The following is a 16,226-nucleotide window of genomic DNA, read 5'->3' as shown; positions in this document are numbered from 1 at the left end:
TCCTATTGAGTATCCAAAACCAGAACATTCTAGAAAAGAAAGATTAACCTTAACATCTTACATCTGCAAAAGAGATGAAACTCTTATGATGATGGTAACGGAACAACTGGCACAGCAAAATGCTTCTTACTGCCTAGTGTTTGTCTCCAGGTACCTCTGCAACACAAGGCACCCAGCCCTAACTTAAGCTTTGTGGTAGCCCTATGCCCAAAGAAACTTTGGCCTTGAAACTGTAATAAAGTAAGGGCAGGCAATCACAGGGAACATATTTTACTTTGCAGAGATACATTTATTTAATTTGCAGGGATGCTAATCATGGGCGTGTGCTAAAAAGCACAGGTGGATTACACACATTGGCCTTGAACAACGCCCAAAATTTGATGATGTAGGAAGACCATAAAATGAGTACGGTTTTATCACATTTGCTCTCCTCTCTCATGGTCTTTGTCTGTTTTGTTGCTGATGCTGTTATTTTAAATTTAGAGTTGCTGACAAGACCTCCAGCAGACCTATGCAAAATGCATTTAGATGTTGAGCTTAGTGATACGGTTTAGTGGAGGACTGGTTAGTGTTAGGTCAGAAGTTGGACTAAGTGATCTTGGAGATCTCTTCCAACCTAGACAATTCTGTGATTCTGTACAATGGCATTGGCATCACACTTTCACCAAGACAACTACTTCTCTGGGTTCAACACTACTAAAGAACAGCCCTTCAAGTTGCAAGTACATCTCTCAAGTCAGCAGATCATAAAAATGAGCTAGCTACCCTACTGTCAGGGCCCTGAGGGTACCAAGAGACCTCAGTTGCCCTGACCAGTCCTGCTAGTAACCCCCAGCCACATCTCCCCGTCGACAAGCCTAGGTTTCTATTTAAGTTAGGCTTGGGCACCTATGTCTTGGGTGGCCCTATGCCCAGCATTTTCTCCTGATGTCAGAGCTTGCCATCTGGTCTTCTTGGATGGACCTCACACTCTTTTTTATGGTTAGTCCTCTCTTCTGGGTGAGCACATTCACAGCTTATTATCTTGCCCTGTCTTGGGCCATGGCCAGAACCTGTCATCACTCTCCTTGGGTGCTTGGGGCTGCACCACATATGTGAGGGTACTCCCAGTATGAGGGTACTCCCCATACTGGGCTCACCACCTCATCCCCCCTCATGAGGCAGCCCCACCTTCTGCTGCTCCCAGACACCTATATTCCCCCCATACAAAAAGAAAAAGGGTAAACAGAAGCAAAATTGCAGTAAAAGTAACTCAGTAAGAGATCTGATCAGGAAGTAAAAATCCTCCAGACTCTAGCATTAAAAGAGGCAGAAAAATATCAGATGCTTTATTAATGATTTATGAATCTGGTTTAATCACAAACACAGTTCACCAGGGGTTGAACCTGTAAAGCTCCAGGCCTGTTACTGAATGCCCACGTCTTTAGGCAATGTCAGCAGAAAGGGATGCGCAAGGTGCCAGGACAGAGATGGTCGCGGTGACACAGGCACAACTCCCAGCTCCGCTAACAGCTCCCCGGCTGGTTGTGGGCAGTTGTTAGGATGGAGATTAATTCTGCTTGATTTGGCCATTTTACTGCCACTTAAGTCTCCCAGCATAACAGACCACTGACACAGATGCTGTGAGTTCACACTGCCCACACCAGCAGCTGAGCTTAAGGCCCTGCAGGGCAGGACATCTGCCCATCCCAGGCAGGAGGGCAGCTGACCAGCTTAACGCAGCATGGGCTCGTGGTGTTGGTGTGAGGTAGTATGAGATAGACACGGAAGAACACAATGGGAAGCCATGGACAGTGTGTGCTTGGCTCATACGTGCCACAGACAGCGATGTATGTATCTTTGCTTCAACAGCAATACAAGTGTGAGTTTTTCTCTCCATCTGTATCAAGCAGCTCCTATGAAGTCTGCATCTGCACGCCACTCTCTTTCAAAGCAATTGAAAACTGAAGGCTCATACTTGTGTTTGAATACATCTGCCAGAATTACCAGTTTTGGTAGCCAGTTACTGTTGTCAACAATAACTTGCTTGTCCTGTTGTGCTGGGACTGCCCTCTACCTATGTCGAGCTGCATGGGTTCGGAGCAGCCCTGTTACACGTGTCAGTGTTGGCACTGCACGTCCAGCACATCAGATTCCTGCAATCTCAATGTGAACTCCGAACTCTGCACCCTTTCTGTTCTGGATGAAACACCTTAAAGAGAAATCTAAGCCATGCTTTAGCCATGGATGTAGAAATACAAACACCAGGTTTTCAGACCTTGTTCATTTACAGCATGAACCCCTTGCAGCTGCATCACTTGCATACAAGAAAGCAAGACACATTAGGGTCGTAAGTGCTTAACTTGCAATTTTGACCTCTTAACCTTGTTTTGTAGTGACAGATTATTGGTAGCTCAGGAAGACAAAGACCCTCCTTTCTGGGGTCAACCTCTTCTCCCTCAGGATCATCTTATAACAGAGACAAAGAAAGCAGCAAGTAGAATAAAACCCAAGTCATTCCCTGAACTTGACAATGTCTTTGTTCATTTAAAAAATGGCAAACCCTCTTGCCAAAGGGCACGGGAACAGATGGGAACTGAAAAGGCTACTACATAAATTAAACATGTAAACACTGGTTGTCTGCTCAAAAATCAACTCCTTTAATTTCCACATACGAGGCATTTGATGTGGCCATAGCGTCGTTTCTACATGCCTCCACTTAAGGATGATAGGCTTACATTTTTCCAGTTTGCTACATAACTACATAGTACTTAAAACTGCCTGCAGCTACAAAAGATGACAAACATGACACAACCCTGCTGTTTCCAGCAAGGAAGCTAAATTTGAAAGAAAACCTCCATATATATATAATATATATAGGTTATAATTGAAATTTTAAAGTAGCCCTTACCTTAAATATTTTAATACAGATGTGGTGTGCTAGCAATTTAATACCATCCATAATTTGTGACAGAACAACATTTTTCATAATTCAATGCAACATTAATCTCCAACAGATAAGCAAGAAGCAAACAAACTGCAGAATTTCACACATAGGTACATTTTTGGCTACACTTGCCCAACTGTGAGGTGGGACAGAGACTTCCAGATCAGCAGATGAGGGAAAAGACAGGAAGGAAAGGATTCATAGATAGCAGCGCTAACAACAGGTCTGTCTACTCAAAATGTCTCACCGAAGTTCATAATTTACAGCTGCTAGTCCTGTGCACACACACTTAGGGGAAACGGTCGTACTTTTAGTGGGGCAGACAGAAAGGGTGGGTTTTTTTTCGCTTGTTTGCAAGACTGAGGCAGAAAAATCCTTTTTAACATGTTAAGTAGTAGGCACTAGAATCTGTTTCCCCACCTTGAACAGCACTACATGAAGTGTTACTTCTGAAGCCCCAAACATCCATAGCAACTGAAGAAGATGGTAGGTTTAAATCCAAGGAATTCCTGGGCAATAGCAAACACATTCAAAAAATGCTACACCAAAGATTTCTGTTTCAAGGCATGAACACCAGCAATATCCCGCAGCCACCACAAGGAACACGGAGGTCTAAAAGAGAACGATCTTGGAAAGCAGCAGTCAGCAGTTGCAGCCCCTCACATACAACACTGACATTGCCTTTTTGAATTAAGTGACAGGAGTCGTGACCTTAAAATTGTAATAAAGTAAACAGAAGCAAAGAGAAAATATTTTACTTTACAGAGATACAATGCTTTAATTTGCAGAGGTGCTAATCACGGGTTTGTGCTAAAAAAGCATGGGTGGATTACACACATTGGCCTTTAACAACACTAATGATTTGGTGACGTAGGAAGACCATAAAATAGATACGGTTTTATCATGTTTGCTTTTCTCTGCTCTCATGGTCTTTTGTCTGTTCTGTTGTTGCTGCTGTTGTTATTTTAAACTTAAGAGTTGCTGGCAAGACCTCCAGCAGATCTGTGCAAAATGACAAAACAAAACAAAAAAGGGATGAGGCAGGCCTTTTTGTCACCTACACTGATCAGCAAGCGAGTAAATTTACGGGCTTGCTAGCACAAGCTGTCCAAGCACAATGCTGTCTGGAGGAAGACAGGCTTGAAATTCCAAGAAAGAGATTTCGAAGCACAGGCATGGGCATGGGCTCCACCTCAGTCTACATCCAAAGTACAACAGGACAACTCAGTAGATGTTTGTATAATGGCACTGCCATCACACTTTCACTGAGACCTTTCAACCTTTCTAGCAGAAGACAAGACTGCCTGTTGCTTAGGTAGTACAAGGTAATCACAGAACAAGCTGCTGAAATGCTGCCTGTGTGAGGCTGAAAAGGACCAGCCGGAGAATCCAAGTTTCCCAAGCCTTCAACTTCTGATCCAGAAAAGAAAGGCCATGTAACATCTGTCAGGGCATACACCGGGAAGACTTGAGACTTTGGAAACATAAAGACAATATACAGGGGAAAATTAGAAGCAACAACCATTCGTGTCACTGCTCTGTAGCAGTGGATGTGACACTAACCCCTTGTGGGAAACCATTAATCAAGTCCCTCCACACATATCCTTCCTGTCTATGCCTCGGTTTCCTTAGCTGTAGAGTGGAAAAGAAGCACGGGCCTATTTTGTGGAGCCTTCTTTAGTAGTAATGCTTCACTTTCATCAGATGTAGACTTGGGCCCAAACACACAAATTTTTCCAGAAATAATGCTTCTAACTTGCTGCCAATTAAAATTTTTCAGCAATAGCAGGAAAGCACAGACTTGCAGTTAACTAACGTAGAACACATATTGTTTCATGTTCAGCAGCACTTCCAGGCTAGGTATAAACATTTCTGGCAAGTTAAAATCAGTTGGGTACAACTCTGATGACAAAAGATCCCTCACAGCTGAAAAGGGAGCATGGAACAAATCCCACTTGGTCTCTCTTGACATTATATCTCAATGAAAATATAAAGAAGCAAAAGGTCTAAAAAGCGCAAAGAAAACTAAAATGAAGGACAAAAAAGTCAATGTAAAGATTGGCAATAAGAAACAACCCAAACTAGCTTGGACGTGCAAGAATTACGGCCTGTTTCCCTTGGTGCCCTACCACACAGGAGGGAATGAGACACATTTCTAGCTGCACAAAGAGTTCTCACAGCAACGTGTTACCATGCTGGTTACAGCATTCCTGGGATAGATGAGGCTCGAAGTCACTGACATGATACTGATATATAGACTTTGTGTGTTACTATCATTCAGACACAATGACCTCGTGTATCGAACTGTCCTGGCATCCTCTGCAAAATTCTCCACTCTGGAACATTTCAAGAAAAGTGTTGAGGAAAAGGTAAGATAACATGGAAAGACTCACTAGAAAGACTGATGTGTTCTGGGGTTAAAAAAAAAAAAAAAAAAAGATGGAACAAGACAGCTAGATATAAACATAGTTTTAATTAAATCATGTCTGTCTTCTGTTATCCATTTCAGCTTTTAGTATCTCAAAAGGGTTTTATCTCAAAATAGTTAACGGCTCCAGAAGCTGCAACATTTTCGGCTTTTTTTCTTTAATGCAATTATACTTTTGCTGTTGCATCAGAAATTATTAATAGCCTTTTCTGCGTAGGATGGAAAAGTTCTTGCAGCAAGACCAGAAAACTTCGATCATACTGATGGCTTGCATGGTAGTGGCTGCATACAACTTATCTGTCAATGTTGTTTCCACTGAAACTGATGAAAATAGACAGTATCCCCTTCAGTACTCCAACCATGTACCGCTATGGGGAAAAAACACCATTCACTTGAATGCAGAAGTACTCTGTGAAGGACAAATAAATGAGAAAGTAGAAAAGCAGAGCTGTTGTTCTGTGGTATATTGCTCTTTAGGAGGACATGCAGGGACAAATTCTGCTGTTCGTTACAGTAGCTTTGATCCAGAATTAATATAATCAATTCAATGGAGCTGGCCCACATTTACAGTGCAGAGCTGCACCCAAGCCTGCAATCCAATATCCCTACCACCACAGGGGATGTGTGCCCTTTATGCAATTCAGAAAGCCTCTGTTCTGGCACAGTAGACCTGATCGAGCGCTCATTAAAATCAACTGAAAAGTGACCATTGCCTCCTCCAGGCAATCGTGCAGACCTCATGCAGTCAATCCACCAGCATATTCAAACCATTCATCACTGTACTTCTTTCAGAAAACGTCATAAAACCTTACAGCTTGCCCAAAACAAAACCCCAAACCCAACAGCCTAGCAGGCAGCTGTGTTCATCCTAATTGAGCTTCCCCAAACTTGCCACAGAGGACCACCAAGTCTGGTTTGGGAAGAGAAGGAGGAAAGTGAAAAGGCAGGGATCAGCAGGCACGGTCTACATGATTTGCAGTGGCACAGTAGCAGGAACTCTGCACAATGCCCAGCTGACTGATCCTGCTCCCTGCAACAACTGCTAAATCAACTACAGCAACGTTTTTGAGGCAGAATATGTGTGTGTGTCAATAGCCACCCTGATTCTGTGGGGTATTTGTCCCCCTTGATTAGCAGCTACATCTACTTCATAATTATATGTGCACACTTAACTCCAAAGATAAAGCATTTATACCCATCTGGGAACTCAAATTTATTTTAGAAGCTAATCAAGACCAAAGCACGTAATGAAGATAGACTTTTTCAGTTTCAGACTTATGACCACAAAGGACACATTTTATTAATCACTAAGTGTTTAAAAAGTGTTACTTCCCTCCCCCACAGTTACTATAAATTCTTCTCTCTCGCTGCAAGCATAGGCTGTAAAAACACGGCTTACTAGAAGGACATGTTCAGCTCCTGGTACACACCACTGTGAGTGCAGAATATGCTATTCCACATCGGGTCACTTAAGATAATACAGACGGTTTGGTCCTGGCTGCATTCCAATCAACTCTAAAGCACAATAATGCAAACAGTCTTTAAAAGGATTTTAACTACCCAAGGCTCTTCGTTTTAAGATGAGGTATTACAGCAGAGATCATCCATAGCATCCAATTATAACCACCTTATTAATTATACGTCTACCTTCCCTAAGCCAAAAATCCCTACAAGTTATCCATTTACAACTCTTTGACCTGCTTATATAATCACTTATTAGCCAAAAAAACAATGAAGGTTACTAGCTACAAAATATGCCTTTTGTTAAGTGAGTTTAGAAAGCATTACTCTGAGGGTCCTGAAACCCACAATTTTTACTGTTTACAAAACATGTCTTGAATTCTCAGAACATCTTTAAAAAAAATAGATGTGAATAGAAAGCGTTTGTTTTTAAAATAAAACAAAATGGAAAAAAATATATGTATAGTAGCTTTGTACAGAGCTCTAGGTGTTTGAGAAGTGGATTGAAACCAAACAGAGCTTTTTATTTCTTGTGTGGACTCTGCAATTACAAGCCAATGTCTCCCAACCCAGTGGCATTAAGAAAGACAACCTTTTGATATTAAGATTACTACGGACAGCATCTTTCAGCCTGAGACAATGACTGCCAGCCTGCAGACAACATTCAAAGCCGCAGCAGATCCTCTGTGGAACAAGGACGACCTAGAGCAGCCATAACCTCCTCTTTCACCTACTAGAGGACAAAGTGAGGGCTCTCATCCTGCAAAACCACACACAGATCACTCACATTCTTGAAGCCAAGGCTATTTCTCACTGCAAAAAAACTAAGAGCAGATGTTCAAAGGATGCGATCATTTCCCAGCTGTTTTTCCACATTGCAGTCCACCTATGTCCATTAGCTGGATATAGTTAGCCTCCCCCAGACCCCTGAAAGCACAGTGCCATGAGAAATGCTGCTGATTGCATTGTTTGTCTTTTCCATTTCCCCCAGAACCTTCTTGCAAGTTCTTTCATAGGAGTGTGAAATCACTGCAGCAGTGATTGATAGCGAAGGGTGCAAAGACATCCTTCAGTGTCTACAGCCTGGCACGAATAACATGAAGGCTACCTTGGAAAGCCACCCGTACTGTTCATGCTGATACTCCCACACAAAAAATTGTGCTCTTCCACAGCTTAAAAAAATCATAAAAAACATTACTTCTCTCAAGCTGGATGTTCCCATACATTGTGTAAGTCAAGAAGAATTAACAGAACAGAGAAACCACACCAAGTACATGTTTCAATTAGTAAAAATTACAAAGCCCTTGGCACTTCTGTGATTTCTTTTAATGACAAAGAACTTCACAGTGGCAATCTTAGCAGAAAAGGGTTTGCACCTCAGCAGTCAATGCTTTTGGGTTACCTGGGCTGCCAATTTCAGCCCAATTACAGCGTGGAGGGTGGGGAGGATGGGTGGGTGGGCACGCACATGCTCACACACTTGCATGGGCAGCCCTCTGTTTTTAAATCAACATTTTACAAATGCTGATGCTCAGCTTTTTTAAACCGGAGATTTTAAGCCAGAGATCCCCCTTCCAGCAAATTAGATTACAGACCTAACTTCGGTGTCACTCTGAACACTTTAATGTTTTTTTTTTTTCTCCAGAGTTTCCATTGGCAGCCATCTAATTTTATTTCTTTTCAATAACATTCCCTTCTGAGGCTTTACAAGCTAGACATTAATGCCTCTTTAAGACCTCTTTTCTAATGTGCAAAATTAATAAGGCTAAAAGCAAAGCTGTGGTCTACTTTCATCGCAAACACTGGACAAGGTGCAAAGAGCAACCAAAAAGAGCACATGAGTTTAAAATAAAAGCTACCTGAATATTTAAACATGAAATACATAATGCAAGGAAACTTCTTTAATACAGAGAAACCTCTATGACTCATACAGATACCAAGTTTGCTTGCTGCACACGCCAGGTCTGCACAAGTGGAGCAAGAAAAACATGCCAGGTCCCAAAGACATACCTGCAATCCACACATCTGATGTGAGGGGTCCCCCAGCAGCCCATGGGGACTGTACAGGGTATCACAGAAAGGGCAGAACAGAGGAGGTACACTTGGGATGGTCACACACACACGCCTCCTGGCACATTTATAAGCATGCTTATTATTTGTGTGCTGGTGGCCTTTCATTACGCCCTTCCTAGTGGTGATACAGGCAGCAAGACAGCCCCCAAAATAGCAGGGAAGGAGGGGAAATCTTAACACTCATTGGGAAACCTATAGCTGCAGCTTGATGGGAGGGAATGGATCTACTCCAGAGTCTCTCCAGCCACTCCTTTCTAAGGAGCATGAGGAGAGGGTAAGCCAATTTCACTGGTCTGATGTTAAATGAAAAATGGGGGATAAGAGCATCAGGCAAAAGAAGCTATACAGAGTCCAAGTGTATAGGCTGTAGAATTTTGATTTATTCATGAAACCCTAGTTTCAGGTGCCAAACAATTACATGAAAGAGGAACACGCTGCATCCTCCGCTGATTACATCCACAGAATTGGAATCCGAGAAAATCCCCCTGTCTGGAGGCATGTGCCAGAGATAATTAGGAACTGTGCTCTCTCCTTGGTGCGCCGCAGTCTCTGGTGGTCTCGTCTTCTGCTTAGAGCACGAGACTTGTGCCAGAAACACCACTTTGTCACATGCAAGCATTCTGCCCGCAACAAAGGGATGTTATCTACAATTCGGATACTGAAACACAAATAAGGAGGAATTAACCAAACTCTACATTTTAAATTGCTACTGTAAGGACAAATACCTACTTAATCCACAAAGATCTTACATGAATGGGCTCCACGGGGAATAGGAACATCCAGCAGAAATATGAGCGTGCTTTGAAGCATTATCCTTGTAACGTAGTATGTGCTCACCGAATCTAAGTGACCTACCACAGACACGTATCCATCTTTATCCCAGACACGCCAGGTCTGCACAACTATAAAATTGCGGAATTTAATTTTATTCCCTTAACGTGAAAGGAGTCTTTCCCTTCATTGATTTGAGCGGGGCCCTTCACCCACACGTCCACACTTGATTTTATGTATGTTGACACTTAGACAAGTCACGCACTGAATTCAAACACTTGCCTTGAACAACACGAACAATCCGCAAAAAAAAAAAAAAAAAAAAAAAAAAAAAACACATCAGATTCAAACCCTTGCGTCCCCAGCCCTGTTCCTAACTCCCTCAGGATCACCTTAGAGTTGATACATAATACATATGCATTAGCCCAAAAGGCTTGAGAGGAAAAAAACTGTACTAGAATGACATTCATGCAAGGACAACCGAAGCTGCTTTGTCAGGCAGGATTTGATGCCGTATGTCTGGCCACAGAGTCAAACAAAACACAGGAGTGCTGACTTTGGGAAGAGTAACATGGATCTAACTTCTTTCAGTTTCTCTAACCCATTTTTAGGGTTAGTTGCATGGCCCAGTGTAAGATAAACTACCCGTCACTCCTAGAAAAACAGTGGAAACAATGTAAAATCAGAAAGATGCTCACCCTATACAGAGACAAAATTGAAATCCTAGTTGCACCTGATCAGCTGTATAATGTTCTCCATAAAAAGCACTGGGCATTCATACCGCGTTGTACCGCCTTGTTTAATCCTACAGGAAAAAAAGTTTCTATTCACATTGACGTCTTATCTCTGAAAAATTTAGACTTGACAGAAAGTCGTGACAGTTTTATGTCTGTGAACACAGAGCTGAACACGGCTATGAAAGTCAGCAGACGGTTTCCTTGGTATTAATTAAGAGTAATAAAAACATTAAAAGCTTATACAAATCCGCATTGCAGAAGCGGTAATTGTGGAGTAATAAACATTCTTATAAACTACCGTTTAGTAAGACCTTCCTGTGGACAGTGACAGGCAATTTTGGCTCAAATACATTCAGGAACAGATTTTTATTTCTAAAGGTCAGCAAGCAGTTGCTGCAAATAAGCTGTGCTCGTATGTACTGAGACAGAAAGAGCTGCCCTCCTGGTAAGTTTAATACTCACTAACGAGGAAGACTTTCGGAAGACACGGAGAGCAGTTTAATTCTTAACTTCGAGCACTTCCAGCCCACTGGTACCTTTGAGAAGGGGGACTGGAGCTAGTTTGCTCACACCGATCGTGCAGTCCCATGGAAATCAATGAGAAGCTTACAGAGGCATTGACAAAAGAATACAGCACGGCCCCCTCGCCGGCACCCAGCGGGGTTTCTGCCTGCGACCGGGGGACGGGTTTCATCGCATGCAATTAAATGAGGGCCAGACTCTTGCGGCTGTCAAATGAACTCCGTCTCTCAGTATCCCAAACAGAATAATTTAAAGCCAGTATATGGGGTCCATCAAAGGAAATCCACACACCCACTGCTTTGCAAGTCTCCTTCCCCTTTATAAGCAGGGGAGAAAGCGTGGAGCAGTTGCAAGATAGGAGACTGCTGCATTGATTTTCAATCTCCCATCAAGACCAATAATGAGCTTGTCATCAGACAAAGAAAAAAATATTATCTCATGTGATCTGAGCTGTTCTGACACTTGAACAAAGGTAGACACCAGCCTTCTGTAAGGACCAAGCAGCTATCAATCAGACAGCGCTACAAGAGGCACTAAGATGATCGGGGACTGGAGGCCAGTCTGAGGACCCAACCTTTGTTAGCATTCACGGGAGAACTGCACGAGTCAAAAACAGGAGATGAGAAATGGAGAAAAAGCATTCCGGTCTGCAGTGAAAACAACACAAAGGGGTAAAAAACAGACTTAGAATAAAGATGTGTTTCAGATTAAAGAAAAAAAGAAAATACTGTTAGCTATTCTACCTTTCCGTGGAACTTTCCCTCACCGAGGATCCCAGCACAAGGACCAGTGAGCGAACTGATTTCATCAGAAAAGCAGCACATGCAACAGTGGTGGGCTGCCACACAAAATCCTAGGGCTGACCCACTGCATGCAGACAGAAGATAATCAGGTTTCACATGGTTCTGTAGATAACACATGGGGGAAATACTCTGAGCAAGGACCTGTGAATATCAAGAAACCTTTGCTATGTCCAGCTAAGGCAAATACTGAAGAACATGTTTTTGTGTTTGGGTGTGTTGGCAATTTCTTTTTGCTTTTTTTTTTTTTTTTCCTCTTTCCTTAGAGGCTAGACAGGCAACAGGAAAACACACAGAAGTCCCCGCTGCTATTTCCTCCCTCGGGAGCAAACAGTGAGCTGGCCTTCCCCAAATCCACAGGCAAGCCACAGAGCCAGGATCACCTCCAGAGCTTTCTCTGCAGTGCCCTTGAGTGCCACAGGGCAGCACAGCTCACCCAGAGACTGGTCAGGGAACCCCATTTCGGGCAGGTGGGTCCCCCAGCAAGTAGTTAACCTCTGCCAAAAGTTGTGCCTTGCAGAGATGCATTCACCAGACAGCACGCTTACTGCTGGCTTCCCAACAGAGAGCTGGTGTGGAGCCAAAATGAACAACGTGCCAAAAGCACCTGACCCCCCTCCAGGACGCTGCTATTTGCGATACCATGCGGGGACACAGCACCACATTCTGCCCCAAAGGTAAGGTAAGAGCAGGCACCTTCCCTTTTCTGTTTCCCCAAGAAAGTCTTCCATTAGCTGTCAGTTTCCCCATTCAGTTACTCCAATGGAAAAATCCGCCAGCAGGGGAGACTTTTTGCTGTTGCTGGTATTGAAAGGGTTCTAGCAAGAGATTCAGCTGTCTAGCAAGATATTCAGACTTTCTAAAACGGAAAATGCCCACCTAACTAATGAAGAGTTGTCTTGTCGCTGAGGAGTGCTGGGCTCATCATCTGATGGCCTCCCAGCATCTTTCACCCACCCTGCATCACACCCAAAGCTGTTTGGGAAGCTCTGTAGGCAGAGAACAAGTTTCCTAAAATTCACCAAGAGAACTGAGGGGGTGAAGAAATTGCCAGATTTTGAATGAAGAGCTGACAGTTCTTGCAAAGAACTTCACTGAAGACCTTATTTTCCTTCCAAAAAGCCTGGGTAGAAATTTTTCAGCTAATTCTGACCGCAGGGATCCTGTCTTACAAAGCGCTGTGAACATCCAGCGCCAGTGGCCGGTGGCAGCCCAGGGTCTGTCAGCTCCCTCCTGCTGCCTTCCCAAGGCACACGCTACAGTGCGGAGCAGCTAAAATTTCCAACACCCTCCACTGCCAAAGGGGTATCAGCAAGATTTTGAGAGGTTTGAATACCCTCAGTCCCATCCAGCCTGACTTGTCCTTGGCCAAGGGTTCAGCTCCAATGAATTTAGGGACACACCAAGAAGGATTACCGATGTGCACGGAAATAAGGATGCTTACAACCTCCCAAACAGGTCTGCTACCTGATGCATGCCGCACTCCCAAGTCTGCTGCCTCCCTCCAGGAACACCACATTAGCCTACCATCTGCAGTAACATATACAATCATATGATAGATACCTGGTGAAAATACCTGTCTGAGCTTCACCAACTGCACGCCAACTGACTGACCGCACTACGCATCAATCCAGATCAGAGTTTGATAGATTTCTAGCAGTTTCCACTACGGAAACAGACCACTTTAAAAGAGAAGCACAACTGGTCATGATCAGAAAGGTACAGCGGAGATGGAGGGGTTCTGATTGCATTTATTTCCAGACCTACTCCACGCACACTAACAACCTAAAAACATGTCCAGTGCAAGATGGGCGCAGTTCATCCTCCCCCTGATTTCACAGCATCACGCTCTCACCTCAGAGTTTACGGCAAATCCTTTGAATTGTACCGAAATCAACCTATTTATAGTTCCACAACAGCACGAATACAAAGCCCTAACCTTCAGCAGTTAGCGACAGAGCATACTGAGAATTCTTGTAAGGCAATTTTCATATATTCCAAAATTCACGGCGAAACATTTAATTTAATCCCTCGCTTACTGCATGCTGAGTTTTTGTTCCAGCAGCACAATTCACCCGAAACTCGGGGAAAAAGACAACTGTTGGCCAAATTTTCTGAACACGCACACAAACTACATTGCCCGTGGAACGCAGGCAACGCAAAGACTCGGACTTTTATTAAATTTGTGAAGCTGTGTTACAGCTATCAGGTCTGCACGGTGCTCGGAGCCCTCGGATAAAGCCTCTTCCAGGTCTGCTGAGGGCTGAGCACTCCTTGCGACGCCGGCGAGCACGGAGGGGATGCAGCAGGGAGGAAAAACCACGCTGATCTTCCCAAGGAACCGGCAGGTACGGACACAGACGGGCACCCTGCGAACGACACCGACCTGCGAGGCGCGGGCAGCTGGCAGACAGGCAGCAAGCAAGACCTGGAAACAAGACCTGACCTCGCCGCACCACAGCCACCCGCTGCCACCCCTCGAGCCTCCACGCTCCTCAGCTCCCAAAAACTTTAAGGAAGGTGAATTTTTAAGCGCCCACAGCCCGGTAGCGACAACCAGGGGAGGATAGGGGCGTGCTGAGCGCCTCCTTTTCCCTTCGCCCCCCTTTTGCTCCTCGCACTGCCCTGCACGGAGGCGACGAGCACGGCCGGGGGCTGCCACCCAGAGGGGTCCACGATGAAAGGGTCGGGGCGGCTGGGCTCGGACCGGCAGCTGTAGGGACCGGCAGGGCTCGGAGGGGCTGATTTTGGGACCGGCAGCTGTGGGGACCGGCAGGGCTCAGAGCCCGGCTGCGGTGCGAAGTTTCCAGGAGCCGACCCCACGTCGGGGTGGGAGGGGGGGATCGGGAGCAGGATGGGGAAACCGGGGGCCGGGAAGAGCCGAACCGAGCCAAAATGAGCCAAAACGAGCCGGGCAGAGCCGAAGCGAGCCGGGTAAAGCCAAATGGAGCCGGGTAAAGCCGGGCAGAGCCGATCCGCAGAGGATGCGGGGCTGGAGGCACAGCCCCGGCTGCCGCCGCTCCGTCCAACTCCGCTCCTCGTGCAGTTGAACGTTAAAAAAGGATAAAAAAAAAAAAAAAAAGGATAATAATAATTTTTTAAAAAATATATATTATTTATCTGAAAGCCAAACTTTGCTCCCCGCCCCGCCGCGGGACGCTCCCCGCCGAGCCCCGTCCGTGCCGCAGCGCTGCCGGCCGCCACCTGCCCCCGGGGGTGGTGATGCCGGTGCCGGTGGCGGTGCTGGTACCGGTGCCGGTGGTGGCGGAGCCGTACCTGGGTGCAACGTACTTTGGAAGTAGAAGATGACGAGGATGAAGGAGCCCACGGACGTGACCAGGACCATCCTGCACACCCGGTTCATCCTCATTACTTCCAGCACCGCCGGCTTCATGGCGCTGCCCGGCGGCGCAGGGAGGGCGGGTGAGGAACAGAGAGGGGGGCGGCGGGGTGCCGGGACCGGTGCCGGTGCCGGTGCCCGAACCGAGCCGGGCAAAGCCGAGCCGGGCAGGGCAGGAGGAGCCGCAGCCGCCGCCGCCGCTCCGGAGGATGCCCGGGCGCCCGCGCCCCGCAGCGGGGGGCGCTAATGCCTGCGCTGGGCGTGACCACGCGGCGCGCCAGGCGGAGGGGCGCTCTGCGCCGCGCGGGGGGGAGGCGGGCCGGGCGGGGAGCCGGGGCGGAGCGCGTCGCCCCCCCACGCCGACGGGAGAGATGGTCCCGCCCGGCGGCGGCCGCGGGCGGGGACGCGCTGGGCTGCCTCGAGGGGCCGCCGCGGCCGGGGGCCAGTGGGTGGGAGGGCGGCGGGGGGTGAGGGTGGGTCTGTGCGTGAGGGAGCCCCGAGCCCCCTCAGGTCAGCGCCCGCTGCCGGTGGTGGCCGCGCTTTGTCACCGCCTCCTCGCCGCGCCGGCCGGCGGTTGTGAACGTTTCTAACGGGCGTAACCGGCGGCGTTGGGCAGCACTGAGTCATCCCCGCCCCGCCAGGCCCTGAGGTGCCCCGGGAGGGAGAGGAGCTCGGTGTGAGGGGGCAAAACGAGCCCGAGGGGGCAACACAGCCCTTGGGGTCCCAGCACCTCCACAGCCAGGGGTTGTGGCACCCCACAGGGAAGGTTTCTGACACTAAACACACCGCTGGGCTCACAAACTGGGACTGCGCACTTGCTCCAAACTACAGAGGTGTTAAAAAGTACATCTGGGAATTGATATAAAGTCCACAAGTCCGCATGTTAACCAGCCCCTTTGTTCTCCCGCTGCGCCCCAACACCAGTTTGCTACCACTTTTCTTCTTGCTAAAAGTGAGAATCCTTTTGCTGATGCCATCTTCAGGGGTAAAAGGATTTTATTTTACTTTTCCCCTCCAGATTTCTGTCTGTTCTTCTAGGGGGTTGGAAGAGGTCTTTAAAATGAAAATAGCCCTAAACAGACCCAGCCCAAAGGTGGAGGCTGGGAAGCAGGTAGGATAAAACACAGTTTAAGCCAGAAAAACACAAACAAACACGAAGCGTGAGTAT

General features: G+C 46.4%; 1 protein-coding gene across 2 annotated transcripts in view; it reads right to left on the bottom strand.

The window, feature by feature from the left end:
* The window catches only part of CHST11 (carbohydrate sulfotransferase 11), a 168,682-nt gene extending 153,371 nt beyond the window's left edge, over positions 1-15,311 (bottom strand). Inside the window, exon 1 of one of the 2 annotated variants that reach the window (XM_082755980.1) lies at positions 14,995-15,311. In XM_082755980.1, the coding sequence (XP_082612106.1) occupies positions 14,995-15,112 (118 nt within the window). In that variant the 5' untranslated portion in view covers positions 15,113-15,311. The remainder of the gene's footprint in view (positions 1-14,994) is intronic. The other variant, XM_082755981.1, reaches the window with a different exon arrangement.
* Between the last annotated feature and the right edge of the window lie 915 nt (positions 15,312-16,226).

This window comes from Aythya marila (assembly GCF_965140915.1).
Source record: "Aythya marila genome assembly, chromosome: 1".
Taxonomy (NCBI): Eukaryota; Metazoa; Chordata; class Aves; order Anseriformes; family Anatidae; genus Aythya; species Aythya marila.
This window is presented reverse-complemented; position numbering and strand designations above follow the sequence as displayed.